Source organism: Protopterus annectens, chromosome 11.part0, assembly GCF_019279795.1.
Source record: "Protopterus annectens isolate FY-2018-M chromosome 11.part0, PAN1.0, whole genome shotgun sequence".
NCBI classification, from domain to species: Eukaryota; Metazoa; Chordata; order Ceratodontiformes; family Protopteridae; genus Protopterus; species Protopterus annectens.
The window spans coordinates 1,133,577,030-1,133,596,361 of record NC_056745.1 but is presented as its reverse complement, the minus strand read 5'-3'; the positions used below and the strand labels follow the sequence as shown (position 1 = coordinate 1,133,596,361).

Sequence of the window (19,332 nt, the reverse complement as noted above, 5' to 3'; positions counted from 1 at the left end):
TTGTAGCTCAGAGCCATATTCCAAAGGTCCAGAGTCATTCTGCATAGGGGGTATGAATGAGTGCCTCCCTGTTTGTTGATGTACCACATGACTGTGGTGTTGTCTGTCCTTATCATTAAATGGCCTTCTTTGAGGAATGGTCTGAAATTCTGGATTGCTAGTTTTACTGCCAGCATTTCTTTTTGATTTATGTGCAGGTGCAGCTGGTCTGGAGTCCATAATCCTTGTATGCATTTGTCCAGCATGTGTGCTCCCCAACCTAGGTCTGAGGCGTCCGTTGTGATGGTTTGGCTTACTTGAAAGTTGTGGAAGGGCAAGCCTGGGTTTGACTGGCATGCTTGAGCCCACCATAGGAACTCTTGTTTCAGGCATGGGATTAGTGGTATTTCGGTTTCTAAGCTGTGCCTGTGTTGAGACCATAAATTCTTTAGGTACCACTGTAGCTTTCTCATATGCAGTCTGGCATGGGGGACCAGGATTATGCATGATGCCATGAAGCCCAAGGCCTGCAGTACTTTCCTTGCTGTTAGTTTGTTCTGCTTTGTTAATGCCAAGAAGTAAAGAGGGAGTTGTTCTTGTTTTTCTGCAGTTAGGAATGCCATCTGTTTTACTGTGTCCAATTCCGCACCCAAGAATGTTCTTGTTTGGGATGGTATCAGTCTTGACTTTTTTAAATTGACTGTGTATCCCAGGGCTTGTAGTAAGCAAATGACTCTTTGTAAGTCTTTTGTCAGCTTGCTTTTGTTGTCCGCTTGTATCAGGCAGTCGTCCAGGTATGGATAAATTTGGATTCCCTGTAGCCTGCAATGAGCGATTACTGATGCCAGGCATTTTGTAAATACTCTGGGCGCAGTAGATAAGCCAAAGGGCAATGCTGAGAATTGATAATGCTCTGATCCTGCAAGAAATCTGAGGTATCTTCTGCAATTTGGTCATATGGGGACGTGCAGGTATGCCTCCTTGAGATCTAGAGTTACCAGCCAACACTCCTTGCCCAGCATGGGAAGAAGTTGCTGTAGGGTCAGCATTTTGAATTTTGGAACAATGATGAATGTGTTTAAGGCGGACAGGTCGAGAATAGGTCTCCAACTTTTCTCTTTTCTTGGTACTAGGAAGAGTCTGGAGTAGAATCCTTTGCCCTGTTCTGTAGGTGGTACCCTTTCCACAGCTCTCATCTTTGTTAATTGAGCTATCTGTTTTAGGGCTTCTGTTTTTTGGTTTGGAGGTAGGTTTGGCATTCCTCTTTTTTCTGGTAATGTGTGGAAATGAAACCTGTAGCCTTGGTCTATAGTTTGCAAGATCCACTTGTCTCTTGTGATATAGTGCCAATTTTTTGAAAATAAGGCTAACTTTCCGCCTAAGGGTGCTGCCATTTGTTCCCTGGTAGGCGGTGTCAGAGCCAAGTCACTGTGATTGTCCTGTTGCAGTGGCAGTGGTTGTGTCTGTGCCTCGTTGGTTATTGCCTTGCCACTGGCGTCCTCTGTAGACACCTCCTCTGGATTGATTTCTGCCTCTGGAACATTCCTGCCTCTCTGAGATTTAGAGGAGTCTGGAAAGGACCAATTTTTGGAAGGCCAGTTCCTGCTAAACCTTGGGGGCTGAACCTGTAAGAAATCTTTAACTGTTTGTACAGATTTTGCCTTCTCTTCCATTTTCTTCATTACTTGCTGGGCAGGAGAACCAAATAGACTGACCTTATCCATAGGAGCATCTAATAGCTTTGCTTTAACATGATCCGGCAAGACCTGTTCTTTCAACCATGCATGCCTTCTTATAACTGTGCCAGTCATGGCTGATCTAAATGAAGCCTCCAGTGCATCATAGCCACATTTTAAGGAATGGTTACTAACCTGCTGAATGTTATTCACCATTTCTAAAACATATTTCTTATCTAAGGAATCATCAGAGGACAGTTTCTTAGTTAAGTGATCAAGCATAAACTCTTGGTATTGGATCATATGAAATTGACAGTTCAAAGCTCTAGCTGAGAGAGTAGCAGAGGTGTAAACTTTTTTACCCCATCTCTCTAAGGACCTGGATTCCCTTTCAGAAGGGAGAGGGTTTTTTGCTGAGGTCGAGGCTACTGCCTTAGGCCCCTGGGAGATAGTCTCAGGATCTGCAAGGGGAGCCTTGTATAGGTGGTGATGAGTGTCCGGTACCCTGTAAAACCTATCGGGCTTAGCAGGGGCTGGAGGTAAAGTATCAGGAGCAGTGCAAACATCATTAAATGCATCATCCACAACAGGAAGAACTGGAGGTATAGCTAAGGGCCTATGTTGCGGTAAATGTAGAAAGGTCCTAAGCCTTTTCTTGAATCAGAGAAATCTTGTCCCTGCCATTGGAATTGCTCTCTCATGGCATGTAAGGTTTCCCCAAAGGAAAATTCCTCTGGTGGAGAGGCAGAAGGAATAGATTCTTCAGCATCGGAATCTTCATAAGTAGAAAAAGGAGCCTCTGGATGGTCTGTATTGTCTGAATCATCAGAAGAATCATCTGAGGACACTGGCTCAGGGGGCTCTGCTCTAGGTCTCTTTCTGGAGGCTGAGAGGCCCTGTCTGGGTGAGATTAGGATCCCCTTATTAAAGAGATGAGATCCTCTGCCAGAGTAAGCATTTGAGAACTGGAACTGGGCCTGTGTGAGGGGGGCTTAACAGGCACAGCTTTAGCAGATTTGGCTGCTTTAGCCCTGGCAAAGGCCTTAATAGACATGGCTGCAGGAGGCCTAGCAGCACCACGTGCTGGGGTAGAGACATCCAAAGGGATGGTGTCCGATAATTCTAGAGGAACCACATTAATAGGTAAAACTTCAGAGGCCGATTCAACTAGGGTAGCAGGAGCCTCGGTAGTAGTCATGGATTCGGCTGAAGATTGACCCGTTTGCTCGGTTTCGGCCGAAACCGAGACACTGGCGGTTTGCTTAACCGTGGTTTCGGCGAAACCGCGGACCGCGAGTGTCGGTCTTTTCTTTGCGTTCTTAACAATTTGAGAAGTCGGAGGATCCGGCGGCATATTGTACGCAAAATCTGAGCCGAAAAACTGTTCAGCAAACTCCGACCGGCGCCTAAGCGTTCGTCGGTTGAAAGAAGCACAGGCTAAACAGGCTGCTACGCCGTGGTCTGGGCCTAAACAAGGTAAGCAGTAAGAGTGGAAATCTTTATGAGGTATTTGTTTCCCACAAGTTAAACAGTTATTCACTTTTTCTGACATCGGCTGAGGCAAGAAAGAGTCCCCAACGGGTACTTAGCTTTTTAGAAGTCTTCGAAGTAGTATTCGGTAGTAGTAATCTCTGGATCTGACCGACCGGCACTTGCGAACAGCTTCTGCTTCGGGCGCCACGCGGCAAGAAAGACTGAGGAAAATGGCGTCGGCTGATGCCTTTATACCCGAAGACCAGCAGAGATGACGTCGGGTGAAGTGCGACACCAGCCGAGGCCAGACCCAGACTTTGGAATCCGGCCGACCGAAGGGCTGCCTGACGACAGGACAACCCATTTGTTAGGACTGCAGATGCATCCTTGAAGGACATCGGGCTGAGCGTAAAATGACCCACAACGGCAGCTAGCTTAGTACTTACCTATGCACAAAGATGATGTCCATTTTCTTAGTAACTTCTTGTAAAGAAGACAGTTCTTGTTGAAAGTTTTTTTTCAGAAACGGAACTACTTTGATATATCGAAAGATCACAATCTAGAACATTATTTTTGTAAGACAAAAATAATGAAACATAAAATCCTGAAACATGGACATTCTCCTAGAGCAAGTAAAACACTCGCTCAAAACTACGCAATACACACCATACCATCTGAAACACACCTAGGTGTGGGGGGGGGGGGATGCACCCTCCACACCCCTCCTAACTACATATATCAACTCCGGGATCGCACTACAGTGGGGAAAAGGGCACATTTCCCTATGATGGGTAAGTGTTTACTTGCCCTAGGAAAAAGTCCATGGTTTGGGATTTTAAGTTTTGTTATTTTCATCTCACGAAAATAACATTTGGGAATGTGGTCTTTCCATATATCAAAGTAGATCCTCAGAAACATATCACCGTAAGAGAAGTTTGAGGAACTCGTTTGCTGTTTATTCCAAGTGAGACATTGAGGAAAGATATTTAACAGGATAATGTTTGAAGTTACCTATAATTTGTTGGCAAGTCTCCCATAACACTACTCAGAAAGAAAATAACTAATTTTGACTGGTTTCCTGTCTCTTTCCTACAAAAATTAAATTGTTGCTATTTGTTGGTTATCTTGGAAAATCATCACAAATTTCTACTGGTAATGAAATATCTCGTTATGTGAAAGCCAATTACAGTACCTAAACTTTTAGCAGCCGGAAATTTGTTTGCTGAAACAGAAAAACTTGGAAGCTAGAAGTCATACCTCTGGCATTCTTAACTGGAAGTTGCCATGCTACCTTCCTGGTCACTGTAATTACATAAATACCAATTGTATAGATTTTACAAGTTATAAAATTAACCAATAGTCACTCTGTAGCACAGGATAGATAAGTTGTTAGTTTGTGTGTGTTTGTGTAGCATACAGTTTATGCCATCAGTCTTTCTTACCTGCCACCACCCTGCCTCAAAAAACACACAAATAATTTGCATCGCCTCATAAGATTCAGTTAAATACCTACCTATCTCTCATCACATGATCAACCTTACTAAACAACACTCAGCCACAAGGAGTTCTCTCACACTAGCACTTTGACATAAAGCCATACTTGGTACCTACTTCTTTTACATGTTTTTTTTTTTTTTTGTGAAAGGCAACTTTTCTATATTGCCATCTCTGCTTAACACCTTGAAGACATTTCATGGCAATCCTCCACTTCACCTCCCTCTCTAAGCTTTTATCTATGGAATATTCACTCATCAATAATATCCCACTGAGTCCTATTTCCTAGCCTCATGTAATACATAGCTAAGTGTTTAATCTATTTTAAATCTAAATCTAAAGCTAAGGCTTCATATCAAATTTCCCAGTTGCTCTGACCCTGATTCAACCCTGCACTCACCCCCCCCCCCCCAACTACTACCGAATGTCACTGCTTTCTGGTCAGTCCCTAACCACTTTCTTACTTGCCAGCTACATCTGTACTGTCAAGAATTTCTCATCTTCAAAACATTCCCCCCTACAATGAATACTCGGAGGCTAACCCAAAGGGTACTGGTAATAGCTCAGTAACTTCCTCACAAATTACAGCTTTCTTTAAACACTGCCATTACTTCTCACCACTTCTCCTCCACCACTCATCACAACTTCTGTGACTGCAGCACAGCTACTAACCCCAATATTAGCTTCCCCTCACCTCACCCTTTACTATCTGCAACAGCTGGAGTGTCAGGCCTGGTTCTTCTTCATCTTCTTTTGTACCTTTCCTTCATCCACTTCTTTCTCCCTTTACCTTTCTCTCTCCAACACTTTATGGTTATTTCTCCCTTTACCTCTAGCCTCTCTCCAACACTGCGGTTCTACTTTGACTCACCTGTCATTAATCTCCCTGTTCTTTCAACCTCCCAAGAGCTGTGATGGTAACACAACCCTTATTTTACCCTTTTATTTACTGTATTGTCATACTTTCTTCCTTAACTTCTTATTTTACTATGTTATCTTAAAATACATTGTGTCTTTATATCTTTTTATCAAATCCACATATTTCATCCCTTAGCTTTATCATTCAATACAATCCTCTTATCGGTATCGGAGACTTACCTTTCCTTACACATCTTCCTTCACTTCTTACTTATTTTACATCTGTTCTTGAACGTTGTCTGCTTACCCGTGTTACACATCCTCACTTTCAGATTCTTCCTTCCTCTGTGGTGACAGTAGTTTTTCTAACCCTTCTAACTCCTTCTCCTTTCCCACCAGGAAATGTGGTGGCCTTACAGTTCCTCTTATCTTACCCACTTCCATTTACTAATTGTTGCAATGTCAGGATAGTGCTTAACTTCCTACCTCTTTCTCTTTGATCTCTCATAAAAGCTGTGGTGACAGCACAGCTTCTTGCAATAGTTTGTTTGTTACCCACCCTTCCCTACCATTATATCTACTTTCACCCATCCATTAACCATCCTCATTTTCACCATCTCCTTTCTCTCTCTCTCTTTCACCCACCCCAAATTCTTATATATCACCTACTGTCTCTCTGCTACTTGTAATGGGTGGGGGGAGACAGACAGTAGACACAGAATTCAGAACTATTTTACTGTGCTCATCTACTACCAAAACCCCTAAACCTGGAAAACTCTGCTAACAAATAACTTCTGGACATAGACAAGAACTTTCTTTTGTTTGGACTTACTATGGTTATGTTACATGCCTGACTATGCTACATGGAACTGATGTAAGTGATTCTTCTGACTAATTACTGCTGTATGAACTTTCTGACTATGCCTACTTATTCATTAAGTTAATTTTAATATTGTAATAAATTCTATTTTATACAAATCCAATCTGGTGCACGTGCTATTTTTTATTCGTAGCTTGACTAGAACCTACAGCAATAGGTTTGGAAAGGAGACAAATGAGTGATGAGTCAACTTATGTTTACCAAAATATAAATTCAGAGCTGGTAATAGAAAATAGCTATACTCCTTAACTGTTCCGACAAGTTTCCTCATTCATTACTGTAAGCTACTGTAGTCTAAAAATACAATTCTTATAACAAAAAAGCACACTTCTTCCCACAATCCACAATTTATAGTCTTCTGTACCCTCCATTAATAACCAACGAATCAATAAATGTCCCAACTTTCTCATTCTCTTACCATTTAATGGTACAGTCCACAGGAGGTCAAACACTTTATAATACATGCTTTGTTTGTCTGTTCATCTCATAGACAGCCTTCTCAGAACTGGCACCCTCAGTCTGGAACTCCATTCCCTGAATTATACGAACCATTGTATCCTTACCAACAATCATATCTGCACTTCAATACTTGTAAAAAGCCTCACACAAAATGAAGCTGTCTCCATGAGTGACCCAACACATTTTTCTCTACCACTCTTCTACATTCTACATCTCCCTTCTCTCCCAACTACACTCTCAATCACTCCCCATTTTTCAACTCTGCAAGTAATTCTGCCTTATCAGTTAAACCACTTCACTCCTCCCCATATATCCTAGCTGTTTGTATTTAATAAGAATGAGAAAGCTATTATAAACATTACACACATGTATATACATCTTACATACGCGCATGCAAGTTTCTCCAGTGTCACTAATGTCTAGATGAGATGCCTGTTAAAAGACTAAGTGAAAACGTAAAGGTAAATAGGAAGGATGCATACCAATCATGGGGTATCCTGGAGTACTCCCTACATTCTGAATAAAAGAGATCTCATGAGTTAGTATGTATAAGATGCATATGCAAAGGGTTGTAGCAGGATGAAGCCCCATTGCAAAAAAAAATCCTTTAAAGGTATAACAGTGGGCTTTAGAATGTTATGCTTTTTACTGGAACTGAACTTTAATTTTTGAATTGTCAGGACTACTATTACCAGGTCTTGCACTTTCAAACATGAGCTGTATTAATACAAAATATCACAGCTGTTAAATCAAAACTTACCTATTGTTACACTACAAGACCTTCCAAGGTCTCAGTCCTTTTGAGTCTTACTGCATTACACAACTGAATTATCTGAAAAATAGAAGTTATGTTCTTACCATAACGTTCCATGTTAGTTGTCTTCTTCTCGCCTTCTTTCTTGCTGGATGGGTTCGGAGCCGACCTCGGCTCTGACTCGGCCACTCTAAAAGCTCGAGAGTTGGTTCCACCGGCTCGAGGCTCCCCTTATATATCCCACAATGCTAGGCGGTATTACCTCAGATCTCGTTTGTAAGCTATGCCCAGCCAAAAATAACTCCAGAACCACTGGAAAAGGGAAAAACCCACCTCTATAAAAGGAAAGGAAGAAGGTGACCTGAAAACCTGATGAAGGAATATATGCACAGTATAGCATATACCTATATACAATAGAGGTGGTAGAAAGAGAGGTCACAATCAAACTCCTCTAGGTATTTCCAGGCTAGGGGGAAGGAGGGTGGGACGCAAGAAAGAAGGCGTGAAGAAGACAACTAACATGGAACGTTATGGTAAGAACATAACTTCTATATGTTAAGTTGTCCATCTCGCCTTCATTCTTGCTGGATGGGACCGCGTCCCTAGCACCTTGTCCCGGGTGGCCTATCGGAACAGACTCTTGAGAACAGTGGAACCAAAGTTAGCTCTATGTCTAGAAGCTAAATCCAACTTATAATGAGAAATGAAAGTGTGAGGAGTAGCCCAAGTAGCCGCTGCACAAATGGTGTCAATAGGCAGCCTGTCTTGGAAGGCTATAGAAGTAGCCAAAGCTCTGGTGGAGTGGGCCTTAGGTTTGTTAGGCAGCTTTTGGTGTCTAATTTCATAAACAAAGGAAATCAGAGATGTTAGCCATCTGGAGAGTGATACCTTGAAACTGAAAGTCCCTTTCTGCCTTCTGCATAAGAGACAAACAACTGGTCAGTTTTCCTGATCTGTTTGGTTCTATCCAAATAATACCTTAACTGACGATGAACATCTAGCCAATGCAATTTTTGTTCAGACCTGTTAGAAAAGTTAGGAAAAACACAGGAGGTCAATGCTTTGATTTAGGTTAGACGCAGAGGCTACTTTAGGTAAAAAGGATGGATTGGTTCGTAAGGACACCCTGTCTTTATGAAACAATAGATGCGGTGGTCGACTGCTGAGTGCATGAAGTTCTGAGACCCTTCTAGCTGAAGTAATGGCTACCAGAAAGAGAGTCTTCCAGGATAGCAATTTCAATGAACAGGAAGCTGCAGGTTCGACAGGGGGAAGAATCAAAGATGTGAGGACTAAATTAAGGTCCCAAGAAGGAGGAGGATTTCTTATAGGAGGTCTGAGAAGAAAAACTCCCTTCAAAAAAGCTTTGCAAAGCTTGTGAGACATGATGGCAGAATCTGAAATGCCCACATGAAAGTTAGAAATAGCTGCCAATTGAACTTTAAGAGTAGAAGGAGATGAACCTGCATGGAAGAGTTCAGCTAGAAAATCAAGGACTATTTGGATGGAAGCAGTGAAAGGATCTATGTCCCTTCCTTGAGCCCAAAAGGCGAAACGTTTCCACTTACTAAGATAAATCTTCCAAGTGGAAGATTTATGGGAAGCTATCAAAATATCTCGAACAGAGTGAGATATTTGAGGAAGCCTGGCTAAGGTTGGAATTGGAGGAACCAAGCAGTGAGGTTCAGAGAGGGGAGGGAGTGATGTAACTGACCCGATTGATGGATCAAAAGATCTGGAACTAGGTCCAGATGCCAAGGTTGCTCCAACAGAAATTGATGTAGAAAGGGGAACCAAACCTGTCGAGGCCAGTAAGGAGCAATGAGGATCAATGAGGCCTTCTGAGCGATAGCTTTCTGTATCACTTGAGAGATTAGTGGGAAGGAGGAAATGCATACAGAAGTCCCCGGGCCAAACTTGGACTAGAACGTCTCTGCTGGGCTGGCCTGGTAACGGAATAGGGTGAAATAATCTCTGCACTTGCTGTTTTGGGGAGTAGCAAAAGGTCGCAGCAAGGCTGGCCCCACTTGAGAAAAATTTTCTCCAAAATAGAATCTTTCAGAGACCACTCGTGAGGCATGAGGATAGCTCTGCTCAACTTGTCCGCGATTAGATTGGACTTCCGGGATGTGCGTTGCTATCAGAAACCGCTGAGAAGAAATCGCCCATTGCCACAGTCTGAGTGCTTCTCGACATAGGGATAGGACCTGGTTCCGCCTTGTTTGTTGATATACCACACTACAGACATATTGTCCGTCTGGATTGCTATCGCTCCCAAGGGAAGAGAGTCTTGAAGGGCTTGCAACGCTAAAAGCACTGCTCTCATCTCTAGAACATTTATATGCAAGTGGCACTCGGCTGGTTGCCATATGCCCTGGACTGTTCTGCCCTGATAATGCCCCCACCCGATCAGGGAGGCGTCCGTTGTCAGAGTAGCAACCGGAGGAAGGAACAAAGGGTCTTCCCAGGAAGAGCTGAGGGAAGAAATCCACCAAAGAAGATGATTCTTGCATGCTTGCGTAATCATAATGGTGTGGGACATGGAAGTTGCTGGTACGACCATTGTGTGAAGAGCATCCATTGAAGGATTCTCATGTGGAATCTGGCTAATAGAAGTAGAGGGATAGCAGCCGCCATAATCCCCAGTACTTTCAGAACTAATCTGGCTTTGACTCTGTTGCTGTGGAAGAGAAGGGAGACCAGTTTGCGTATGTCTGCTATTCTTTGGTCTGTTAGTCTCGCAGACATGTTGACTGTGTCTAGATTTGCGCCTATGAAGGTAATAGCACGACAAGGCGACAAAACAGACTTTTCGCAATTTATTGAGATGCCTAACTTTTGACAAATGCGAAAGGTGTAGTCTCTGGCTATTAGAAGAAGATGCTTGGTAGGAGCTGTGAGGAGCCAGTCGTCCAAATATGGAAACACCTGGAATCCTTGACGTCTCAGGTGAGAAGCTACCACTGCCATGCATTTGGTAAACACCCGGGGGGCAGTGGTGAGACCAAAGGGCAGGGCTCTGAATTGAAAGTGACTGGTTCCCAGCCGGAAGCGGAGGAATCTCCTGGAGCGTCTGTTCATTTTTATATGATAGTATGCATCCTGGAGGTCTATTGAGCACATCCAGTTTTCCTTTCCCAATAGGGGTAGGATGGATTGTAGCGTAACCATCCGAAATCTTGTTTTCTTGACCGACTTGTTCAAGATACTGAGATCCAAAATGGGTCTCCAGTCCCCTGTTTTCTTTGGAACCAAAAAGAATTTGGAGTAGATTCCGGATCCTTGCTGGTCTGCTGGCACTGGCTGAATGGCTCTTTTTGCAAGCAACTTTGATATTTCCAACGCTGCTTGATCCCTTTGAGCGGGTGGAACATCTGGAAGGGATTTTTTTGATTGATTTGGAATACGAAAGAACGGAATGGAATAGCCTTCGGAAATGATGGACTGTACCCACTTGTCTTGAGTTAGGGATCGCCAGGCTTCTGGGTACAGTGACAATCTTCCCCCGACTGCCTCCGAAGGTGGACAGTCGGGCAACACCTCAGGGATGCTGGAAGGGCTTATCGGAAAAAGTTTCTCGATGGCTTATCAGAAAAAGTTTCTCGATTGCCCTGGTTCTGCGGACCCCCCCTGCCTCTAGGGCAACGTCTACCATTATTGTTCCCCCCTCTGCCTCTGGAGGGGAACCGACTCTGTGCATCAGGCAAAGTCCCTTGAGATTGTTTGCGGAACCACATTTTCCCACTTTTCTGGCCTTTGGGGTAAGGCCTAGAAGGAGTAGAAAAACAGACTCCGACGGCAGAAAGAGTTTTGCCATCCGTCTCACACCTCGTCAAGGTTTCTTTCACTTGAGGACCAAAGAGAGATGATCCATCAAACGGGGAATTAGTGAAAGACGTTTTAAAGGGGTCCGCAAAATTGCATAGCCGCATCCAGGCATGCCGGCGTAAGGCAACACCTGTCCCTGCGGCTCTGCTCGCTCCATCAGCCGCATATGAAAGGAGGCGCATGGAGGAGTTAGCTATAGAGTTTAGGGTAGCCAGCTGAGCGTTCATCTTGTCCTGAAAACCCGCAGCTGTAGGATCCTTCAACATCTCACTCGCTTCCTTGATCAAATCTCTTTGAAGACGAGTGAAATGGCATAGGTAGTTCAGCGAACGCATAGCAAAGGTCGCTGACGAAAACATCCGCTTCCAGTACCTGTCCATAGACCTAGATTCCTTGTTAGGAGGATGGACAGGCACCGAAGGATCAGCTAGTTCCTTCTTAGTGGCAGCAGCTACCACCATAGCATCCACAGAAACTCCCTTGATCAGAAATTGCTTATCTGCTGGTGCTGTGATAAACTTTGAAGGTCTCCTGGGGGTGGGGTCCACTGAGTCAGGAGCCGTCCAAGCCTTTTTTGCTACCACCTGCATGAGGAGGTCAAAGGGGGGGGACATCCAGGAGGTGGAAGGGCGAGAGCCAAACGCCTCAAGATACACAGATTCATCCTCCGAAGGGTTAAGGGCTGGCCAATTTCCCCTCTGTTTCAGGATCTCTAGAATGTCTGCAAAGGAGACATCTTCAGAAGGGGAACGGGGGGGAACCCTCGGAATCCTCTAAATTTGTGTCAGAGGTGACAGACTCAGGTGAGTCTATGTGCTTCCTCTTACACTTTCTCTTCCTAGGGGCTCCCTGCCAATTCAGGAGAGGCCTCGAAGAGGATGAGATCCCACAGGGGATTCTTGAGGAGCTGGCTCTCTGCGGTCTGGGATGAGGGAGTGAGTAGACATAACCTGAGGCACCGAAGAGGGAGGGGCGGATGGAGCCGACTGTGGAGTTGAACCAGGTTCCAACACACTCCGCATGACCTCAAACGCACCCCTGTCAGGCAGAGCCAGAGGTCCCCGCCCAAAAGCTGAGAACCCCTCGGCACCGACAGTGATGGCTCCGAGGCCGATGTCGGAGCCGAACTCACCAGCGCCAAGCACCGAGAGGGAGAGCGGGTCGACAAGGGTCCGATGCCACTCACCCCTCGAGCCGACGAGGGAAGTCCGCGCCGAGATTCTTCAAAGGAAGAAATCGAGCCGGCGACGGAACCGAAGACAATTGTATCGGTTCCGACGCTACCACAGTCTCGGTTCCGAACGCCCGGCCCGAGCTCAAAGGAGTCGGAGGAGGAACATTTTGAGGGATAGGGTCAAGCATCGACTGATGAGTCGGGCTCTGAAGCATTTGGGCCAGTGCCTCGGACTTAAGAAGTCGACTCACTACCCTCTGAAGGTCATGATCCGAAAGCCTCGATGATCTAGAGGAGTGAGATCTATGGCTCTGTTCAGACAGCAAGGGAGACGCTGGAGCCGAATGAACGGAGCCAAGGGACGGTGACCTAGATCTCTTTCTAGATGTCGGTTCCGATGGTCTGATCGGAGCCGACCCAGGAATTTCCAATGCCTCGGCTCCAGCCGGAGCCGAGGAACCACAGAAGCTGCAGTCCGAGACTCATCGGCTCCAGCCGAGCCGATGTAGCAGTAGGTTTGAAGCCTTAGGCCTCGACTCAGAAGCTGGAGTCGAGGACCTAGAAGCCTTAGAGGGTTTGCCCGGTAGCAGTAGGGGAACCCGCAGGCTTAAGCAAACCTCTTAAAAAAAGATTGTTTTTCTTTCCTGCAGGACTCTAGGGCTGAAGCCATGGCATACAGCACAAGAGTCCTGCAGGTAAAGGTCCCAGGCAGTATACACAAGAAGTGTGACCGTCTGTCAGAGACATTTTCTGACAGCACGAGTCACACTTCTTGAAGCCTGAGACCTTGACTCTTAGACATTTTCAAGGAAAGTGTAACCACACACACACACAAACACACCGATTACACTTTTCACAAGGTTAACTAAAAAGGAGATTAGTTCTTTTAGATCCCTAATATAAAGACATACACTCCACTAAGGGGATGGAAGGGGCCGAAGGCCTGACGGAAGAACTAACAAGTTCTTGTGGAAAAAAGGGTGGATAAACAGGGAGGAAAGGGTCAAAATCCACTAAGTTAAGGGAAATAACTATAAAAGACTAAATTAAGGGGGTTTAAATTCACTATAGATTAATCTATAATAACTGACCTGAAGCCGGTAGAAACCATATACCTCGATCGCTGTAGCGGCAAACGAGATCTGAGGTAATACCGCCTAGCATTGTGGGATATAAGGGGAGCCTCGAGCCGGTGGAACCAACTCTCGAGCTTTTAGAGTGGCCGAGTCAGAGCCGAGATCGGCTCCGAACCCATCCAGCAAGAATGAAGGCGAGATGGACAACTTAACATCTATATTTTTTCAGTCTGACTTGCAGTTCAGTGCCTGTTGTTCTGGATGTAGCTGTAAAGGGTCTATTGGAAATATCCATGTTTCCTATATCTACTTTGAATAACAAAATGACTTACTGTACAAAGTACAGAAAAGGAATAAATCTATCAACTGCTGGTACCTAAAAACTTCAGGAATCCAGCCATGAAACTGGCACATATAAATGTATTGGGGAGTACATAGGTAACCTAGGTTTAGACAAAATCAAAGCCATGTTTTAACCAGATTTTTAGTGAAGCACAATAAAATAACTGGGAAAAAATGGTGTAATATGCCCCAAGTGACAAAAAAACAGCTCCAAATCCAGGTTTTAAAATCTTCTTAATTGCATGTCTATGACCAATGTATTTGTAATGTGATAAACCAGCAGGAGTGAGTCAAGCGTTTGCAACTCCTTTAAATCAAATGAGCTGAAAAAATTTTAAATAATGAAAGAACACAAAAGAAAGCACATTAAACTATAGTTCCAGTAGACACAAAAATGAAAGATTTACTGAAGGAAATGCACAAAGTAATCCAGGTGTTGCCTGATTGTTCCTAGTGGCAGGGAAGAATGATCTCTTTACTTCTGAAGTCTACCAATCCAAAGACAAACCCTAACATTCTCTATGTCACTCCCAATGGTCCTCAACATATGTAATCAATGCCCGGAGACTCATTTCCTACTCTGCTGATATCACATCAACTTCCCAGGCTGAAACTTCATACAAGGCTTGTTGTGTGCCAAGTGTACTACTCTCTATTTGCCAGCACTTTGTCTCAACTAACACCTTTCTGCCCAATTGCTCAGTCTCGCCAAATCTTTCCTCAGGTTCCTATCCCCATCTTCTACAACTGCACATATCTTTGTGTCAACAGTAAAGGGTTTGATGCTTTCTCTCCATCCACTCAGCTATATCCAACACAAACACAAACTGAAAAGTAACAGATGCAAGCATGTCTCCTACAGTAATCTACCTCTCCTACAGTAATCTACCAGTCATCAGTTTACTCTCATGTTGGTGAACTTCTTACAGGTTTACAGATCATTATGATAACCAGTTTGCATACATTTATGGAGAGTAATTGAATATTTTATTTGGGAAATTATTCTAAAAACCCACATTTATTTACTTACTTATTGGGGTATAGCACTAATTCAAATGGGCCATTTTCAGGATCAGCCCAAAAAAAACAGACATAGCAGATGAAATTAAACATTAAGAAAATATGGCAAACACAAAATAAATAAAGCATTTGAGTAATTATGCTGCATTTCATTTCACAGTATATCTTTAGTCTAGCGCTCTTACATCAGCTAAAGTTTAAATATTATTAAAATAAGTAAACAGCTTAAAAAGAAAGTACAACTGCACAAAAACAAATTACAGTGGTTGACAAATTCTATATCTAGAGTCGCTATGTTTTAAAATAGGTTCATGGAGATGTACCAGGTTTCCTGCCCTTGTGGGCCATTTTAACCCTAGCCAATTTCCCTTTTTGTGCTTGAATTAACCTATCCCATTTGAATAGAGACTGGTGAGGGGACCTGGGCATGGGATAAAGCATTCAGGAGCTGCCTCTGTCTATTGGTAGTACAGGGGTCCATCCTGGGATGAATTTTCTGTTTCCCATCCACAGATCCAAGTTGCACTCAAATATGGACAGGGATGAACTTTGTTTAATATGGATAGGGAGTCTGTTCCAGAGCAACGGTATCCTCTGTGAGATATACCTGTCCCTCCAAACTGTTCTGTTGATGTTGCAGAAGAGGTTTATATCCTTAGACAAAGTATTTCTGATACCACTGGATTTGCTGATGTGCAGTAAATCCATCAGTACTGGGTCGGAGGATGTCTGGGGATGAGTTTGTGTTGGTTGAGCAGTGAAACTATGAAGACAACTGCATAAGGGTGTCTGGCAAAGAAGTATTTTTCGAACATTCTAACTTCTTACCCAGAACTGTACACTTAATGGACTCACCACAGGTGAATCTGGAAAGAATAGCAGGAACTGACTTACAACAAACAAAATGCCATTGGAAATACATCTAGACTAGTAATTCATTACAAGCAGGACTCACTACTTGCTACGTTACTTAACAAAATGCAGCATTTAAACAATAAACAAGACTGAGTGATGCAAAAGAAATTCCCTGATGTAGAGTCAAGGTGGGGGAAAAGCAGCATGAGCACATTCACTTTTAAAATTAACACTTATTTTGTGCTGTTCACTTTTAATCACTCTACACAGCTCTGCACTGCACAAGTTAAACACACCCTTGTACAAACAGTACTGCATGTGAAGGTCAAGCCATACAACAGTCATCTCCCACCATTGTGAAAAGTCAGCTTACACACGAATAAAACAACAATGTTATATACACCTACTTTCTTTACATACAGTTACAAGAGAACTATTCCACTGAGGAAAAGGAAAGTTTTAAAAGTACCTCCTGTAAAGTTCCATCCCCTCCTGCAACAATGATCATGTCTGTATTTTCCATCAAATCAAGAAGTTTCTTAGCCTGGCCTTCATAATCTGTCTGGGAAGGAAAACGTAGAGTAAATATGAAACCCCAACACAGTTCTCAAGTGATTCATTCGAAAGAACTTAGCTCCTTGTGCTGGTACCATATCAAAATTTGCACAATTATAACATACTGAATTCTCTACAAAAAGTTACTTAATAAAAAAGAGCTCCTAAACCTTTTTTGTGTCCTCCCTCAATTAGCTTTACTCTTGGACTGTATTCCCATATACATATATTAAATCAGTAAGCTGTGGAAGTAACCAATTAGGTGAGCCCAAAATGATGAAATGGTGTAGTCAGTTCACCTATTAAAGGGTCAGATCTGTCCTCACCAGCAGAAATCTCCATCATAGTTTCTGAGAAGGCACCAAGGAAAAGCAGTACATATAGGCTCTTCTGCACCAACTTAAGCAGCCTAATGTGAGACCAGATTTTCTTCTGTATATGGTAAATAGCCAAAACTGTCACTCTCAAACTCTTGCCTAAAATTTTAAATTAATTAAATTGCTTATGTCTTTGAACAGTAAATGTCACCAGGATGACAGGCAGTGCTGCACTTTAAGGCTGGTGCCCCATGTCAGCTTTCAGGACACATGGCAGGAGCTGTACCACCTAAGCCTGTGATGTTGCTAGATCTCAGTAACATTTCTGACAAGACAGACATACATACTGAAAGCAGGACGGACACCTATGTAATAACATACATGCATTCCAGGCCCAGAATCATAATCAAGTGAACAAATATTTGACCTGTGCATTTATTTCTTTCATTCAAATTATGAGCTTCCAAACAACTATGCATCTCCACACACACACCTATATATATATATATATATATATATATATATATATATACATATATATATATATATATATATATATATATATACACACACACACACATATACAGAGAGAGAGAGAGATACATTTATACACACACACACACACACACACACACACACACACACACACACACACACACACACTTTTTATTATTTCTAAGGTACGTATTGGTGAACACCCTGAATGTTTAACATGACAGAGTTGTCCACACATGCACCTTATTCTGATGTTTTTTTACTTAAGCAGAGTGTAAGAGACAGGAAATGGTCTTTACAAGTCAACTACCATTCTAATTACCACCTCATGTACATCATGTAATAATTACTCCGTTACGGAGCGATTTTAGATTACACAATTCTGTCCACAAGAATTGTAACTGCTTTGCAAATTATCTTTTATATCTCTTTGCATTCAAGAACAGAACTTAATACTATCTGGCCAACACTGTATAACTGATAAAAGAAAATACCAGACAATATTAAAAACTACACTACTGATGTCAGGCAAACAATACACAAACACATGCAATAAAAAGCATTAATTTGAAGACATCAGTACGACATACTAAGCAGACACCGAAATGAACATAGCAAAATGTGTATAAAAGTTTTCCCTAATACAATTAAAGGATATCACAGCTTAAGGTAATCATTATTAGGGAGCAAGGTGTCTTTGAAATCAAAACGTCTGACAGAAGTTCACTTTGCTACCTCCACCTAACATGTCAGGGAACACAACAGCTGCTGCTGATTTAGATGACATCTTCCATCTGCTATTTTATCTCCTTGATATACAATACACAATACAAGGGCTCACAGGGCATACTAAACTGTACACTATCTTAATGAAAGAAGCATTAAGGTAAAATGTAACAGTAAGAATAAAATCATACACAGTATTTTGCAAACTAATTTTACTGACGAAGGGAGGAATGATCTGTTCAACAATGGTGGAATGTAAATGCATGTACAGTATGACGCATACACACTTAAAAAGGGGATGCTGCACAATGAATAAAATATAAAAGTGCTAAACAACAGTATAGATTTAACATATACTCAATTGTACTAGAGGGAACTGCTTCTGAATCTACCCAAGAATGATTTAAGGATGTAGTCATCTTACGGAATAGCACCCCAGTGTGTTACTGCAATCAATGAAACTCCACTTACGCAAGGCAGCTTGACAGTGTCAAACAGTATGTTCAAAGACACAAGCTTTAAGCTACTGAAGACATCAAGTAAGCCTGATACCGTACTTAAAGGAAAACAATGGGATATAAAATCCAATTGCTCTATGTGTTGTTTGCTTAAGTCCCCCTTATGTGTTACAGGCAAAAAAAATAATAACTGCTGCATTAAAATAAAATGATCTAAACAGTTTTACTGATGAGCTTCCTAATTCTCCGTACTATTTTTGTTTCTGTTTTAAAACCAAAATACAAAATGTCTACTCGTCTCTAAAATAATGTCGTCACATCTGCCTTAGCTCCTCAAGTAACTTCTGAGTGGTTTCCTCCCACAAACTGACGTATACTATGCCTTATTTGCATGCTGCATATAAGCCCCTGTGATCCTCCCACATGTGATGTCAACACTGCCTTGGCCAGCCCACAATTCCAAGAATAAAACTGAGTGGCTGCTGTGTGGAACTTCTTTTCATTCAAAGTGACTCCTATCGGCTCCATTTTCAGAGAAGGACCAGCTCGTTGTTTGTATTGTCCAGCGTTGGAAGAACTCATATTTAAGGTAAGTTATCTGTGTAATGTAATAGTTTGTGTGCCCCTAGCACTGATATTTTCTCCATTTTATTTACTGTATCTAATGCTTATAAATGTGTAGGGCTTTTTAAAACTAGTATTATTGATGTTTTCTACTTTGCTGACCTTTTAAATTTGTGTGCTCCATTTGTTTGTACAGTCGGCGTCTTTAATGTAGAGTCTGAAGCTACATGGGCATGCTACAATGTTGTATGTATTTTATTATAGCTAAGTTTTTAGTAACGAACGCTGAAACCACGTGGTCTCCAATTGCGCGTTGTTTTTGTATGTGGCGTTTTCGGATCGGCGCGTG

General features: G+C 42.7%; 1 protein-coding gene across 1 annotated transcript in view; it reads right to left on the bottom strand.

Annotated features, from left to right (window-relative positions):
- Positions 1 to 19,332, bottom strand: part of AGK (acylglycerol kinase) — a 929,730-nt gene that overhangs the window by 694,543 nt on the left and 215,855 nt on the right. The window contains exon 6 of the mRNA XM_044088489.1: positions 16,338 to 16,430. Within this exon, the coding sequence (XP_043944424.1) occupies positions 16,338 to 16,430 (93 nt within the window). The remainder of the gene's footprint in view (positions 1 to 16,337; positions 16,431 to 19,332) is intronic.